The sequence below is a fragment of the Trachurus japonicus genome, chromosome 18, assembly GCF_045865225.1.
Source record: "Trachurus japonicus isolate A0001 chromosome 18, Traja_1.0".
NCBI lineage: Eukaryota > Metazoa > Chordata > Actinopteri > Carangiformes > Carangidae > Trachurus > Trachurus japonicus.
The window spans coordinates 3,418,401-3,434,996 of record NC_140924.1 but is presented as its reverse complement, the minus strand read 5'-3'; the positions used below and the strand labels follow the sequence as shown (position 1 = coordinate 3,434,996).

The 16,596-nt window shown below is 42.5% G+C and overlaps 2 protein-coding genes across 2 annotated transcripts in view; both read right to left on the bottom strand.

Moving 5' to 3' along the window:
- corin (corin, serine peptidase) overlaps window positions 1-4,695 on the bottom strand; it is a gene marked incomplete at its 5' end in the record, with an annotated part of 30,390 nt that extends 25,695 nt beyond the window's left edge. Inside the window, 3 exon segments of the mRNA XM_085759089.1 lie at window positions 806-940; window positions 4,535-4,664; window positions 4,666-4,695. Of these exon segments, the coding sequence (XP_085615215.1) occupies window positions 806-940; window positions 4,535-4,664; window positions 4,666-4,695 (295 nt within the window).
- A 1,221-nt stretch (window positions 4,696-5,916) lies between these two features.
- The window catches only part of nfxl1 (nuclear transcription factor, X-box binding-like 1), a 39,028-nt gene continuing 28,348 nt past the window's right edge, over window positions 5,917-16,596 (bottom strand). The window contains exons 13-23 of the mRNA XM_085759091.1: window positions 16,441-16,561; window positions 15,665-15,821; window positions 13,814-13,905; window positions 11,911-11,932; window positions 10,940-11,062; window positions 9,383-9,537; window positions 9,112-9,181; window positions 8,203-8,307; window positions 8,009-8,089; window positions 7,811-7,864; window positions 5,917-6,613 (exon numbers count right to left, since the gene is read on the bottom strand). Coding sequence (XP_085615217.1) covers window positions 6,416-6,613; window positions 7,811-7,864; window positions 8,009-8,089; window positions 8,203-8,307; window positions 9,112-9,181; window positions 9,383-9,537; window positions 10,940-11,062; window positions 11,911-11,932; window positions 13,814-13,905; window positions 15,665-15,821; window positions 16,441-16,561 — 1,178 coding nt within the window. The 3' untranslated portion in view covers window positions 5,917-6,415. The remainder of the gene's footprint in view (window positions 6,614-7,810; window positions 7,865-8,008; window positions 8,090-8,202; window positions 8,308-9,111; window positions 9,182-9,382; window positions 9,538-10,939; window positions 11,063-11,910; window positions 11,933-13,813; window positions 13,906-15,664; window positions 15,822-16,440; window positions 16,562-16,596) is intronic.

Here is a 16,596-nt window from a genome sequence, read left to right as displayed (position 1 = left end):
GTGAAGAAAGGAAGAAAGGAAGAGGAGGAGGAGGAAGAAGAGGGGAAACAGATGAGAGGCAAGGAGGAGGAAAAGAGGGGGAAGAACAAGAAGAACAGGAGATGAAGAGGATGAAGAGAGAGAAGGTGAAAGAGGAAGACGTTAAGAAATATGAAGAAAAGTAGAAGAGAAGAAAGGAAAGAGAAACCAGACGGATGAAGAGAGGAAGAGATGGAGGAGGAGGAGGAGGAGGTGAAGAGTGGGAGTAAAGAAGGAAGAGGAAGGGAGAGGAAAACAGTGATAAAAGAGGAGGAGGAGGAAGAGAGAGGAGAGAGTGAGAAAAGAGGTGGAGGAGGAAAGAGTGATAAAAGAAGAAGAGGAAGAGAGGAGAGAGTGAGAAAAGAGGAGGAGGAAAGAGTGAGAAAAGAAGAGGAAGAGGAGAAGAGAGGATAGAGTGATAAAAGAGGAAGAGGGAGTGATAAAAGAGGAGGAGGAGGAGGAGGAGTTGTTTTACTACCTGAGTGTAAATATCTTAAATTCTTCAGAGTGTTTCTGTGTCTGTGATTGGCTGAGGGGCTGGACGCTGTCATGACGACCAGAGGAAGCACACACACACACACACACACACACACACACACACACACACACACACTAATGTGAATTAATGAGAGAAAATGACTGAATGTGTCACCTCCTCCTCCTACACCTCCTCCAGCCTGTGTGTGTCTCTGTGTGTGCGTCCTTGTGTGTGTGTGTGTGTGTGTGTGTATAAGTGTGTGCATCCCTGTGTGTGTGTGTGTGTGTGTGTGTGTCTGTGTGTGTGTACCTGTGAGCAGCAGCAGCAGTCCGGCCAACAGACTCACTGTGGGCACCAGGATGTAGAGGAGAAGTCTCAGCTGATTGGTCGACGCCAGTTTGTGAGGACACGCCTCCACGCCGCCGCCCGTCATCCCGTCAGGTGCTCGGACCTAGAGGAGGAGAAGGAGGGAGGAGGAGGAAGAGGAGGAAGAGGGAGGAGGAGGAGGAGGAGGAGGGGGACGGAGGAGGAGGAGGAGGGAGGAGGAGGAGGAAGAGGAGGAGGGGGAAGAGGAGGGGGAGGAAGGAGGAGGGGGAGGAGGAGAGCGTTCACTCAGGAGGCCACGCCCCCTCATACAATGCCCATATCGCACCCACAAAACACGTGATTGGCTTCCCCCTAACGCGAGAATGCACTCTCACTGGTTACAGTTCATCTTTAAAGGTGTACAGAAAAGAGATTGAATTTGAGCCCACTCTGGGTCATAAAAGTAGTGTAATAACTCATCTATCAGACGATGTAGGCCAAACTTTGTGCAAAATTCTATTTTTGAGTAAATCTGGGGTGAAAGTGGATGCCCCCTCATACAGGAGTATGAGGACATGCCCCCTCATACAGAAGGATATGCCCCCTCATACAGGAGTAGGAGGCCATGCCCCCTCATACAGGAGGATATGCCCCCTCATACAGGAGGATATGCCCCCTCATACAGGAGGATATGCCCCCTCATACAAGAGGACATGCCCCCTCATACAGGAGGATATGCCCCCTCATACAAGAGGACATACCCCCTCATACAGGAATATGAGGACATGCCCCCTCATACAGGAGTATATGAGGGGACATATACTCATACAGGAGTATATGCCCCCTCATATACTCTTGTATGAGGGGGCATATCCTCCTGTATGAGCGGGCATATCCTCATACAGGAGTATAAGAGCGGGCATATCCTCATACAGGAGGATATGCCCCCTCATACAGGAGTATATGAAGGGGCATATACTCCTGTATGAGGATATGCCCGCTCTTATACTTCTGTTTGAGGATATGCCCGCTCTTTTACCCCTGTGTGAGGATATGCCCGCTCTTTTACTCCTGTGTTCCTGTATGAGGATATGCCCGCTCTTTTACTCCTGTGTGAGGACATGCCCGCTCTTATACTCCTGTGTGAGGGTATGCCCGCTCATACAGGAGTATATGCCCCCTCATATACTCCTGTGTGAGGATATGCCCGCTCATACAGGAGTATATGCCCCATCATATACTCCTGTATGAGGATATGCCCGCTCTTTTACTCCTGTGTGAGGATATGCCCGCTCATACAGGAGTATATGCCCCATCATATACTCCTGTATGAGGATATGCCCGCTCTTTTACTCCTGTGTGAGGATATGCCCGCTCTTTTACTCCTGTGTGAGGATATGCCCCCTCATATACTCCTGTGTGAGGATATGCCCGCTCTTATACTCCTGTGTGAGGATATGCCCCCTCATATACTCCTGTGTGAGGATATGCCCGCCCTTATACTCCTGTGTGAGGATATGCCCCCTCATATACTCCTGTGTGAGGATATGCCCGCCCTTATACTCCTGTGTGAGGATTTGCCCCCTCATACAGAGGGTTATTTTTACTGGGGGTGTGTATGTGTGTGTGTGTGTGTGTGTGTGTGTGTGTATGTGTGTGTGTGTGTGTGTCAGAGTTTCCGTTGGACACGTCAAAGTTATTTTTGAAGTGATGTGACGGCGAGCCAACACTCGACACCGCCCTGCTCTATATACCGCTGCTCGCTCTACCACCCTCTCTCTCTCTTTTTCTCTCTTTCTCTCTGCTGTTCAATACACTTGATCGGTTGATTGATTGATTTCACAGCCTTTAAACGTGACTGATCGATCAGCCCTGAGCATCAATATCACCAATAATCACTAATCAATTAATTCACATTCCACCACTTCCTCTCCTTTTTATTGATTAATACAGAACCTAATCGATCACTGACATAATCAATATCTTATTCACTTTTAGACTTTTATTTTGAAGGCCTGAGTGACATTTTATTTTTTAATCTGACTTTCATTATGATAGTTAATCAATTAATTAATCCACATTCCACCACTTCCTGTCCTCTTTATTGATTATTGATTCCTCTCTTTACTGATTAGCCTAATAGAGAACTCAATCAGGACATTTATTGACCATTCAAATAATAAATATTTTATTGTTTTATTCCTGTTTCTGTTCACGTTTGTAAACAACAGCCATCCAGACTTTTATTTTGAAGGCCAGAGTGACGTTTTATTTCTAATCTGACTTTTGTTCTGATTATTGAATATTGACATTGATTATTGATATGAGAAAATATTGATAACATTATTCATCAGAATCAATAATCAATGAGTCACGGATGATGTGACTCAAACTGGAATAACGACTATTAGGCGGTAAAAAAGAAAAAGAAAAAGATCAATCAAATTACAAATGTCCTTGAGTCATAAAAGATCAAATAAATAAAATTACAGCTGATGAAGACACTGATTTATCTGTTATTGATTATACAAATCGATTATTAATTTGAATCTATCAATCATCAGAGCATCTTCACTGAGTGACTGATTATGTTTCTATTGATAATAAGTGACCACGTACATCAATCAATCAATCAATCAATCAATAAACCAGACAACTGTTAAAAATCAATAACATTAAACTCATATCTGGTTTAATGTTTCAGCGTTTTTTTCTTTCTTAATTTAAATATAAATCAGTTTAATTAACAAAGTGAAAATAATGAGTTCATGTTGGAGACGATCAATTAATATTGAATTACTGTCACGCAAACTTATTGATGAGTCGATTCAGTTCATGATAATAACGATCGACACTGAGACGACGACAGTTTCATCTACAGAGGACAGAGACACAGTAGAGACGGATAGAGACACAGTAGAGACAGAGGAGGACAGACACTCAGAGTGGAGAAAAATAGAGGCAACAGTGATTCAGTAAAGTCACGGTAGAGACAGAAGACAGTAGATACACAGTAGAGACAAATAGAGACAGAGGACAGAGACAGTAGAGACAAATACAGACAGAGGACAGACACTCATAGTAGAGACTAATAGAGGCAACAGTGATTCAGTAAAGACACAGTAGAAACAGAAGACAGAGACAGTAGAGACAAATAGAGGCAACGGTGATTCAGTAAAGACACAGTAGAAACAGAAGACAGAGACAGTAGAGACACAGTAGAAACAGAGCAAAGACAGAAGAGTAGAGACTAATAGAGGCAACGGTGATTCAGTAAAGACACAGTAGAAACAGAAGACAGTAGAGACAAATAGAGACAGTAGAGACACAGTAGAGACAGAGGACAGAGACACAGTGGAGACAGAGGACAGACAGAAGAGTAGAGACTAATAGAGGTAACAGTGATTCAGTAAAGACACAGTAGAAACAGAAGACAGTAGAGACAAATAGAGACAGTAGAGACAAATAGAGACAGAGGACAGACAGAAGAGTGGAGACTAATAGAGGTAACAGTGATTCAGTAAAGACACAGTAGAAAGAGAAGACAGTAGAGACAAATAGAGACAGTAGAGGCAGCAGACAGAGACACAGTGGAGACAGAGGACAGAGACAAGGACAGCAGCAGAAGCAGCAGCAGAGACAGAAGCCCCTGACAGACAAACATCAGTGCGCGCACACACACATTCACACACTCACACACATTCTCACACACATACACACTTACACACACACGCGCGCGCTGCCTTACCGTGGCTGTTCCCGCTCCGCTGAAGGTGACACGCGGGCAGGACAACATGACCCGCCGCTGAGCGCGAGACCATCCCTCTGTCTGCCGCCGCGAGCTGCTCCGGTAACTAACCGGAGAACGACACGCTGGCTCCGCCCACTCCCCCTCTCTCTCTCCTTCTCTCTCTCCTTCTCTCTCCCCACGTTCACTGCCACTGTGTGTGTGTCTACCACCACTCTCTCTCTGAAACACACACACACACACACTTGCAGAGAGAGAGAGAGAGAGAGCTCAGGTTGTCTGCACGTGATGGGGCCGCAACATGGGATTAAACACACACACACACACACACTTAACGGTGAAGTGCATGCCGGGACGTGAGCCTCGTGCCTGTGTCTTAAATCCCAAAACACACTCCTGTTAAATCTCTCTCTTACACTCACACACTCACTCTCGGTCACACACACACACACACAAAATTTATATAGATATAAGTTGTAGTGTGTGTGTTTATAAAATTATATGAATATACATATAAATGTACCTTAGTGGGGACGTGCGTGGTCCTACCGCAGAGTGGGGACCTTTTTGATTAATGAGGACCTTTTGATTAATGAGGACATTTTGATTAATGAGGACTTTTTGATTAATGGGGACTTTTTGACAAGTGAGGACTTTTTGATTAATGGGGACTTTTTGACAAGTGGGGACATTTTGATTAATGAGGACTTTTTGATTAATGAGGACTTTTTGACAAGTGGGGACATTTTGACCAGTGAGGACATTTCGACCAATGAGGACTTTTTGACAAGTGGGGACATTTTGATTAATGAGGACTTTTTGACAAGTGGGGACATTTTGACCAGTGAGGACATTTCGACCAATGAGGACTTTTTGACAAGTGGGGACATTTTGATTAATGAGGACTTTTTGACAAGTGGGGACATTTTGACCAGTGAGGACATTTCGACCAATGAGGACTTTTTGACAAGTGGGGACATTTACTGTCTCCATTGTAAACAACTATTATAATGATTCTGTTAAAACAGTTAAAACTTTAATCAACGTCTTTGTGTTCACTTAATAGACCCCTTCACAGCTTGTAAACAGAGTGACGTATTTCGGGGGGGCGGGGCTTAGCTCGAGGCAAAACATCTCAAAGGCACTAGCTTGTAAACGCTAGTTAGCATGTTTTAACAGACTTTTTGCAAGAATGGACGAGGAAAATAAAATAAATACACATCAACTGAAGACATTTAAAGTCATAACTCACCTCTTCCACCAGTGAAAACACAAAAACGTTGTTAGATATAAAACATGAAGTGAATGATAAACCAGAGTTTCTGAGTCCATCAGCGTCTCTACAAAATAAAACAAAGAGCCATGGTTCATTTTAAACTGTTGATTTATTTGAATTTTCAAAATAAAAGACAAAGAAAAGTCGAGCTGTGAATCCAGAACATCTCAGTTAAACGAGCCAATCAGATCAATGCTACTGATAGTGAAACGATCAATATGGAAACAGAATCAGAACACTGTATCAACAACAAATGCTGTAATTGTCTCTAAACAGATGCTGATAATCACTGTGTTATTGATCGGTTCTGAAGCTGTTTCACCTCCTGATTCATAATTTCGGTCACTTCAGTTGTTTCCCGTTTCAAACTTTCTCTGAATAAAATTGACAAATTGATTGACTGATGATGGTAATAATCAATATCTGGAGCTCTGATCGTCTCGGTACCAAACGTCACTAAACAAACTAAACTAAAGTTACTCAAACAGTTTTTTTCTTTTCTTTTTTTATCAAAGCAGGAATTAAGACACAGAAGAAGAAGGCGTGGCCTGGGGGGCGGGGCCAGCACAGACAGAGATGATTGACAGGCTCAGGCCGTGGTCAGGAGGTAGTAGGCGGCGGCCGACAGCAGAGCGCCGGCCAGCGGGACGAGGACGAAGGCGGAGCATCTCCTCCACCAGCGCCCCGCTCTCCCCCGCTCGTCCTCCACCTCCTCCTTCCTCCCCCTCTTCCCCCTCCTCTTCCCGCCTCCTCGCTGCTGACGCTTCTCGAACGCCTCCAGCTCCTCCTGAGGGGGGCAGAGTCACGTTAACAGGCCGTTAATAAAGATTCATTCAAAGACCGTTTCCTGCTGTTGGATCAACTGATTAAAGCTTCTTAATATTCAGTAGTTTAAAGGTCGTTAGTCCCAAGTAGACCTGCAACAATTAATCGACTAATTGAACAATAACAGATTATTAAATGAATCGTCAACTATTTTAATAATCTAATAACCAGTTTGAGTAATTTGTAAAGAAAAAAAGTCGAGATTCTCTTTCCAGCTTCTTAAATGTGAACATTTCTGGTTTCTTTGTTCCTTTACGACAATAAACTGAGTCTCTCTTTGGTTTGTGGACAAAACAAGACATTTGAGGACGTCATCTGGTGGTTTGAGAAACGCTGATGAAAATAATCATCAATTGCAGCCCTAATTTATAGTTAATCCAATAGAATTTAAGGATGCAATTTTACAGATGAGAAAAACAATAACACATCCAAAAATACGAGACAAACCCCGTCTAGTAGTGACTCAAAACAGGATGTGTTATTTAAAATTAATCGTGTGTTAATTTCTTTTTAACGGGTTATTGTTCCTGGATTTATTGCATGCATTAACGCGTTAACTTTGACAGGCCTAATTTACATATTTGCATATATTTACATATCATTTTCTGTTTTGTTGTTTTTGTGTTGATGATCATTTCATTCATCTGATCCCGAGGTTCTACTGTCTTAACTCTTCATCATCTTCACCATCATCATACAACTAACATGATAAATAGAGTCCTCCTGAGGGGGCGGAGTCATGTTAACAGGCTGTTAATAAAGGTTTGTTCAAAGAATTCAGAGACCACCTCTTCCTGTTGAATCAACTGATTGGAGCTTCTTAATATTCAGTAGTTTAAAGGTCGTTAGTCTCAAGTTTGAATAATATTGTAATTTAATATATATAATATAATAATAATTTAATCTACACAATTTTATTAAACACTGTGTCATTAACAGTTAAGACGTTTTTATTAAACCTTTTTTCTTCAAAATATTTACATATGTATTTACATATTTGCATATATTTACATATCAGTTCTGTTTATGCACATTGCATTTATCGGATCCTGAGGTTCTACTCTTCATCACTACATGTGTTCAAACACAACTTTATTGATCTCAATAAAACAGTAACAAGTTTGAAACAACTGACACGATAAATAAAGTTTCTGCAAACCTGAAGTTTCTTTTGCTCCTCCTCCTGAGCTGCTTTCTGCTCCGCCTCCTTCAGCTACACACACACACACACACACACACACAGTATAGACGGGGTTACAAAAAACACTGTCGCGGCCATTTTGGAAAAATACAGTTCGCGTTTCAAGTCAATATTAAAATGTTTGATGCTGTGGAAGGTGATTGTGTGTTTGTTCACCTGGCTGACTTTCTTCTGCTGGTCTTTGCAGGCGTCGTCACACTGAACGACACACTGAGTCGCCTGAGAGCACGGGAACTCCTACACATACACACACACAGATTAAACAGAGGGCGATGAAACCACCAGTATTCAATGTATATAGTGTGTGTGTCTGTGTGTGTGTGTGTGTGTGTGTGTGACTGAGCGTGTACCTTCTTGATCCTCCGGCAGGGACAGCGCTGCTTCACCTTCTGCTGACATTTCTCCGCACACACACCGGGATGACACACCTGCTTACAGCGATGACCGCAGCTCAACTACACACACACAGACACACAGACACACACAGAGATCAAACAGAGGAAATGATTATTGATTAAACAGACAGTAGAGACGGGGATCGAACCGCCGATCACTGAACCACTGAACCACTGAACCCCGGAGAGAGAATGTGAGAATGTGTTTGTTATTCTACTCTGTGTGTGTCTGTGTGTGTGTGTGTGGAGGTTAAGTTACTGCTGTTCCTGTGAAAACAGAACTGAACACACACACACACACACACACACACACACACACACACACTTCAAACAAACATTTGCCCGTGTGTGTGTGTCAGTGCCAGTAAGTGACAGAACGAGAAGCTAAATCATTCCCAGGTGAAAGTGAAACACGACCGAGGAGAGAGGCTGAGAGTGTGTGTGTGTGTGTGTGTGTGTTGTATTGTGTGTGTGTGTGTGTGTGTGTGTGTGTGAGTGTGAGAGACAGACGGTGTCGTGTTACTGCAGCAGTGTCACTCACAGTTATTGATTATTGACCGAGATGGAAGAAAAACAACAGAAGCTACAGAACAAAGGACGAATCGCACACAAATACACACTCAGACTCACACACACACAGATACACACACACAGTACAACACACACACACACACACACACACACACACACACACACACACACACACACAGAGGCAGAGTAATGGAAGCAGTCGACTCCACTTCCAAAGTCTGATAAACAAGTTCCATGATGCAATGGGGCCCAACCAGAGGTCTGGAGAGTGTGTGTCTGTGTGTAGTATTGTGTGTGTTGTGTGTGTGTGTGTGTGTGTGTGTGTGTGTGTACCTCTTTAGGACACTGGTTGTTGCAGGAGCCGAGCTGCGTCTTTGTGCGTTCGTCAGCTGATGTCAACTTCCTGTTGAGACACAAACAAAAACCTTGAAAATCTTCATCTTCACACGTGTTTTCAATCAATCGTCTGCTGTTGCCGTGGAAACAGCAGCAGCAGCAGCAGCAGCTCAGCCAGTCGCTAATTGGTCTGAGTTCAATTAGGAAAACCCTCCAGTGTGAGTGTGTGTGTGTGTGTGTGTGTGTGAGTGTGTGTGTGTGTACTGACGTGCACTCCACGTAGAGCATGCTGATCTTGCAGTGGCAGCGCTGGCGGATCATCTGGCTGCAGGTGGGGCAGTTGCCGGGGTGACAGGGGCGGGAGCAGGGGTGGGGGCACCCGGGGGGGCGGGGCTTAGAGCAGCCGTCCTCGCACGCCTCGCACTGCGGACAGGAAGTCAAGAGGACAGACAGACGTTCACTTCCTATTGACACCGTGATATACAGTATAGTATATATATACAGTAGGGTTGGGACGATATGCTTTTCTCCCGTTTCGATTCTTCTACGATTTTTTTTTGGATGGCGATTCGATTTAAATTGCGATTCTACGATATTGCAGATTTCCTCGATTTTTAGTCTTAAGCATTTTTGACATTTATCTGCACACTAATACTGTAGGAGCCTATAAATTAAAGCAGATATCAGTGGAATGTTTTTGTTAATATAAGTCCTAAATAGTCCTATTTTCCGTCAGCAATCACTTACATGAAGTATTTCAGCCTAAACACGAGTCTCTCCGTCACTCTGCTCTGCTGTAACCCGAGGAGAAAATTTTCCTTGTGGGATACAAGTGTTATCCAATGAGGGGAGAGAACGGCATGAAGGGCTGTGTGTGCAGCCAAGGGATGCGCGTGAATGTGGTGACGTAGCACGAGGACCAATTGATGCCTGACAAGGGCGGGGGCTGCTAACTCATGGTGCGTTCAAGGAAACTCGTACTTTGTGTTTTTCCTTCCTGTGAAGTCATACCAGTTCGATCTGGTACGAGTTCACGGGTCGGAAGTTACGAGTGGCCGTTATAGGGAACTTTCACAGACAACAGGACGGTAAAAACACGAGCTACGGGTTACCTGGAACGCTACCAAGTCGTAGTTGTGACTTGAAGCTGTAACTTACGGTTTCAAAAGCCTGCCTTGAACACAGCATTAGCCGAAACGGCCGTGCCACTGATATCTGCTTTAAACCCTTTTCAAAACCTGGACTCTCTGTATGTAAAAAAGGCGAACAAATGCACATTGCACAATATTTAAAAAAATTCCCCCCAAAAAAATCGATTTTGAAAAAAAAAAATCAATTTAAAAATCGTCAAAAAAGATTTTGCGATATTTATAGAGGTGGGAGAAAAAACCGATTCACATCACGATATCTTTTTTGACGATTTTTAAATCGATTTTTTTTTTCAAAAGTTTTTTTATTTTTTTTATTTTGTGCTATGTGCATTTGTTAGCCTTTTTTTTTTTTTACATACAGAGAGTACAGGTTTTAAAAAGGGTTTAAGTTCACTTTATAATGGAGTATGTTAATTTATAGGCTCTTACAGTATTTGTGTGCAGATAAATGTTAAAAATACAGACTAAAAATCGAGAGAATCGGCAATATCGTAGAATCGCAATTTAAATCGAATCGCCATCCAAAAAATCGCAGAAGAATCGAATCGGGAGAAAAGCGTATTGTCCCAGCCCTAGATATTTATGTGAATCGATTTTTTTCTCCCACCCCTAGTGATATATATATATATATTTTTAAAACATGTCGGTTATGAGGTCGTTCATTCGGTCGTCACCTTGTTGCCATCGGTTACCAGGTGACACTCCTGGCTGCAGGTGTGGTTTCCGCAGGTCAGAGGTCGTCCGCAAGGTCGTTTGCAGGAGAAGCGACCCTGGCGATGACACGGCACCGGGCTGACCTGAAGGACACGTGAAGGACTTTAGCAACTCAAAATAAAATCTATCCAAAACTAAACTCAACTGGGAACATTATGGGATGCAACTAAATTGGGAAAAATCCCACTAATTTGGAAGTTCATATTCAGAGGCTTTCTACAAAAACCTGAACACCTAAGACTGAGACTTGAAGGGATAGTTCAACATTTAGTCAAATTGGCCCATCACCATAATCCCTATAGTCATAGCAGTAGGTTTGTTACCTTTAATTATCGGTGCAAGCTATTTTTAGAACGGCGGAGCAGAGCCGTGAGCTGCTCAGAGCTACGCTACAGAGGCTCATTATGGGATTTCTTGGTTTCCCTCATCAAACTCATCAAATACACAATCCAACAACTCCACAACGCTCTGGTGGACAAGTTGTGAGCTGCACATTCACCACGCTATGAGATAATAACACAACGTTACCAGACAGAGTTGTTTTAGAGGGAAATTCATGCATGCATTGATGTACGTTGCCTTCAGGGACAGTTTTTCATCAAGCAGTCTCTGTATTTACCTCTAATTATGCCAATTTGCCACAATGTATAACTATCCCTTTAATAAAAACTAAATAAAAACGATTAAATTCTACACAAAACTAAACTAAAACTGCTGAATCACTGGAATAAAAAAACTGAAAATCTAATTAAAATGTGAAACCTTCAATAACCTCTGTGTGAAGGGAGGACGAACTAATAATGGAAGGTCATGATGAAAAGAAAACAGAGGAGGGAGGAGGAGGGAGAGAGAGAGCAGATAAACAGAGGAGAGAAGGGAGGAGGTGATGAATCAGAGGAGCAGGAGGAAGATGAAGTCGGGTTGTTCTTACCTCGTGTTCTCCAAAACAGGCCCTGAAACATAAACACACGGTTAGTACATGACATCACTCATTCATAAAGTCTCGATTCCATTTGATTCATTTAGAGATATTTCAGTTGCAAATTGCACAAATTCTGAACTCTTTAACCTGGTGTTTTATTAAAAATATTCATGTAGGTGATTATAAAACTGAGCGTGAGTCTTGTTTGTATTCTGTTTATTTTGTTTTGAATACGTAATGATGGAGTGGTGAATAAGTGCTGGGAACTTTCCAGCAAACTTGGGTTTCCTGATTTGAATATTGGTCTTTTTGTTTTGTGGGACACTGTAACATGTGTTTCCTATTTTATATGTCTTGTCTTTTCTCTCTTTTGTTTTTAGATTTATACTCTTTTATTTTTTCCAACGCTCTCATTCATGACAGTGGATGAAATGAACCAACCAAAAATAATAAAAATATGCTATTTCATTATGTTAACCCTCTTGTTGTCCTCCTGGGTCAAGGAAGGAAGGAAGGAAGGAAGGAAGGACGAAGGGAAAGCAGTAAGGAAGGAAGAGAAAAGGGAAGGAAAGATAGAAGGAGGGAGGGAACAGATTGGACCAATTGAGGCAAAAAGGAAGGAAGAAGTAAGGATGAAGGGAAGGAAGGAAGGAAGGAAGGAAGGAAGGAAGGAAGGAAGGAAGGAAGGAAGGAAGGAAGGAAGGAAGGAAGGAAGGAAAGGAAAAAGGAAGGAAAGAAAAATGGAGGGAGGGAACAGATTGGTTCAAGAAAGGAAGAAGAAGGAAGAAGAAGAAGGATAAGGGAAAGAAGGGAGGAAAGAAGGAAGGGAAAAAGAAAGAAAGAAAGAAAGATGGAGGTATAGGGAACAGATCAGGTCAATTGGATCAAAAGAGGAAGGAAGAAGAAGTAGGCTAAGGATGAAGGGAAGGAAGGAAGGAGAAAAGGAAGGGAAAAAGGATTGTGGAAAGAAGGAAGGGAGAAAGGATTGTGGAAAGAAGGGAGGGAGAAAGGATTGTGGAAAGAAGGGAGGGAGAAAGGATTGTGGAAAGAAGGGAGGATGGAGGAAGGAAACAGATTGGGTCAATTTGACCCAGAACAACAACAACAGGAGGGTTAATCCCTCGTTCTTCCACTCACTTTGCTCCTGTCATGTCTGCTAACTGTGAGAAACCACTTCCTGTGTCGTTGCTCACACATGGACCAATGAGGAGCTGCCGTTCACCTGCACTCTCTCAATAAAGCTTTATTCATTGGTCTGTTCTGGTATTGATGAGCTGCTCTGATCAATCTGCTCCTCCTCCTTCACAATAAGATGCATCGTTATTGTCGTCTGTTGGAATACACGATGATGATGTCACAGCTTTACAAGCAACTTCCTGTTTCTTCACAATAAAAGCTCAAGTGTTATTCTGAGTTGTGTTTGTGGCTGTTGGACTCAGTCTCCTTAACATCAACACACACACACACACACACACAGATGGTTGGTGTTGGTCGCTCACTGCGTCACAAAGCTGCAGGCAGCTGGCACACACAACTGTTTTACACACACACACAACTGTTAAACACACACACACACACACACACATTCCAAGGAGCTTTGGTTTTGTTATGGATCATTAGAACTGAGATTAAAAAACGCTGCATGCCGTCTGTGTGTTTCTGTGTGTGTGTGTGTGTGTGTGTGTGTCTAACAGTTGTGTGTGTGTGTGTGTGCGTGCGTCTGTGGACCACATGTGAACACAAAGACCGATCCGGAGCCTCGAGCCTCCTCACTGTAAATCTGACATGTTTAATGTTTAATTTGCTGTTCTCACTCCAGTAAACACTCTGTTTACACATGTTACACCCCGTGTGTGTGTGTGTGTGTGTGTGTGTGTGTGTGTGTGTGTGTGTGTGTGTGTGTGTGTCCTACGTCGGTATGGGGACTTGACACGGCGGACAGGGCAGAGCCTTCTTCACAAACGCTGGTTCAGACCGCTGCTCCCACGGGCCGGCTAGCTGCACCTACACACACACAAAGAGAGACACACACACACAGGAAACATTCAGAGAGTTTTAAAAACTAGTTTGTTGTGATCGGAAACAGGAAACTTCACTTCACTTTATGTTGTTTACCGTCACCCACTCACACTCAAGTCTTTGGTGATAATAACTTTACTCCAGCAGGTTTCTGCAGGCTTCACCAACTCAAATTTAAGACTTTTTTAGACTTTTTAAGAAGGTTATGAATTAAATTTAAGACTTTTTAAAAACTTTTTAAGAGGGTTATGAATGAAATGTAAGCCTTTTTTTTTTTTAGACTTTTTAAGAGGGTTATGAATTAAATTTAAGACTTTTTAGAGGGTTGTGAATGAAATTTAAGACTTTTTTTAGACTTTTAAAAGGGGTTATGAATGAAACTGAGGACTTTAAAAAAAAAACAACTTTTAAGACTTTTTAAGAGGGTTATGGATGAAATTTAAGACTTTTTTAGACTTAAAGAGGGTTGTGAATGAAATTTAAGACTTTTTTAGACTTTTTAAGAGGGTTATGAATGAAATTTAAGACTTTTTAAGACCATTATGAATGAAATTTAAAGTCCCCCTAAAGAGGCATTTTAAAATGTATACAAAAAATTTGATTGAAATTGCTTTCCCACAAAAAAGTTGTTTAAAAGAACCCCCAAAGAGGCTAAAAACAGGTCTACTATTTCTCCCTCATTGAAAAATCCAGATTCTATAAATATTCATGAGTATGCAAATGAATCACAACTCGATCTACAGCACTACATACAAGAATGTACTAAAGAAATGCAGAGTTAAGTAAGTTAAATAAGTTGCTTGTTGGGCTCATTTGTAGTTGTAAATACATTCAATAAAACAAAAAGAAGCGTCACATGAGCATTTTATTGAGCATTTGAGGTTAGATAATCAGACTTGACACAATTTTAAGACATTTTAAGGCCTAAAATTTAGATTTTCACATTTCAGACTTTTTAAGACCCCGTGGAAACCCTGTCCAGTCTGAGCCACATTAGGACACATGTGAAAACAGCAGCTTGTGGCTGCAGCAGCAACAACTGCAGCTTTTCACACTCAATATATTAAATACAACTAACACTTCTAACCACTTGCTAACACTCAATATGTAAAAAAAAAAAAATTGAAAAAGAAGAGAGAGAGATTCAGCACCACTCCACACACATAACCACCGCTGCTGTTCTCTCAAGTTTAACACTCTGAACTAGTGTTGCAAACGTTTGGTTCAAAAGAACAAATTGTTTGAGTTAACGAACTGAACAGAATCACTTCCTGAGCTGATTCGTTCTTTTCTCAGTCTCAGTTCGATTCAGTGAACAGACTTTTTGAACAAGTTGTTTTAACTGCTGTAGAGCAGAGTGAGCAGTGTGAAGGCCACACAACTTAAACTCTAATTAAAACATAAAGCCCCCGTTGTTGCTGCTGCATTAAGTTAAACCACGTGAGTTTGGTTCCTTGCTGCTTTACAACAGGTTGTTACCAGCTCAGATCACCTGGCTCCTGGTTCTGGCAGCACAACTAATCACGTTTTACTCAATATTGATTTGGCTCCAAATGATCTAAAAACGTATAATCAAGAATTTAAAGACCATTTTTTTTATTCTGAAAGACACACCCCTGAAGCCAACTAGAACAAAAGGGAAAAAACTAAAAAGTATTTTTTGTTTAACTATGTGATCATGCTGTTATTTTACTGTTTACGGTGTGTTACCATAGAAACGGGTCTAGATGTGCGGTGGCCTCACCTGCTGGGACTTGACCAGCACCAGGTCGTGGCAGGGCTGGGGGCAGCAGTGGCTGCAGCGGCGGAGGGGCAGCAGGCAGGGCTGTCTGCAGGGGGGGCAGGGCCCCACGTGGCAGCGGTGGGGCTCCCGGGACGGGTGGTGGCAGGATGAGGGGCATCTGGAGGAGGGGGCGGGGGGTCACCTTTTTTTTCCAAGATCATATCGTTTTCACAGTATTTGACAGGTTTTTTTCATTCAAGATCTGACCCCACATTTTCTTCTAATGATAAAACAGTTACAGTTGTAGATCTAGATTCAACTGTACAGGGGTGTCATTGTTGTTTCATGTCCACACAGGTAGATGCAGCACAACCAGTGTTTCCCTTTAACGGAATGAATGAATTTATTTATTTCCAACATAAAAAAATTAAATTTAAAAACAAAAAAAGGAGCAGGTAGAAGTAACAAGACAATGACGACCCACCACCGTCTCATCTGGGTTCACCATTAGCCATATTCACAGCGTCGCCACCTTTGCTGACGTCGTCACTCGGGGTGGGAAGATTCAACGCCGTCACATAACGTTAACATTAGCGTTAGCAGTTGCAGCTAATTGCTGGCTAACTTAATTCAACTCAGTTTAACCCAAATGTTGTTTTACTTTGAAATATGCATCAACCAGGAAACAACGTTTGAATGTTGTCGCTGTGAATATGGTCAATTCTGTCTCACAGAATAAAGTATTGACCGCGTCTACCATGGCCGTTTGGAGAGCAGCGCTGAAACAAGTGACTGACCTGCAGGGCTCTTTGCAGCGCGGCGGTCTGGTGCTCTTCTCTCGTCCACAGGGGACGGACAGACCCGTCGCTCCACAGGAACACCGGACTTCCACCGCCTCCGGACACGGGTAGCAGCTTCCTGAGGACCGGAGAGGGACAGAGGCTTTGAGTTGA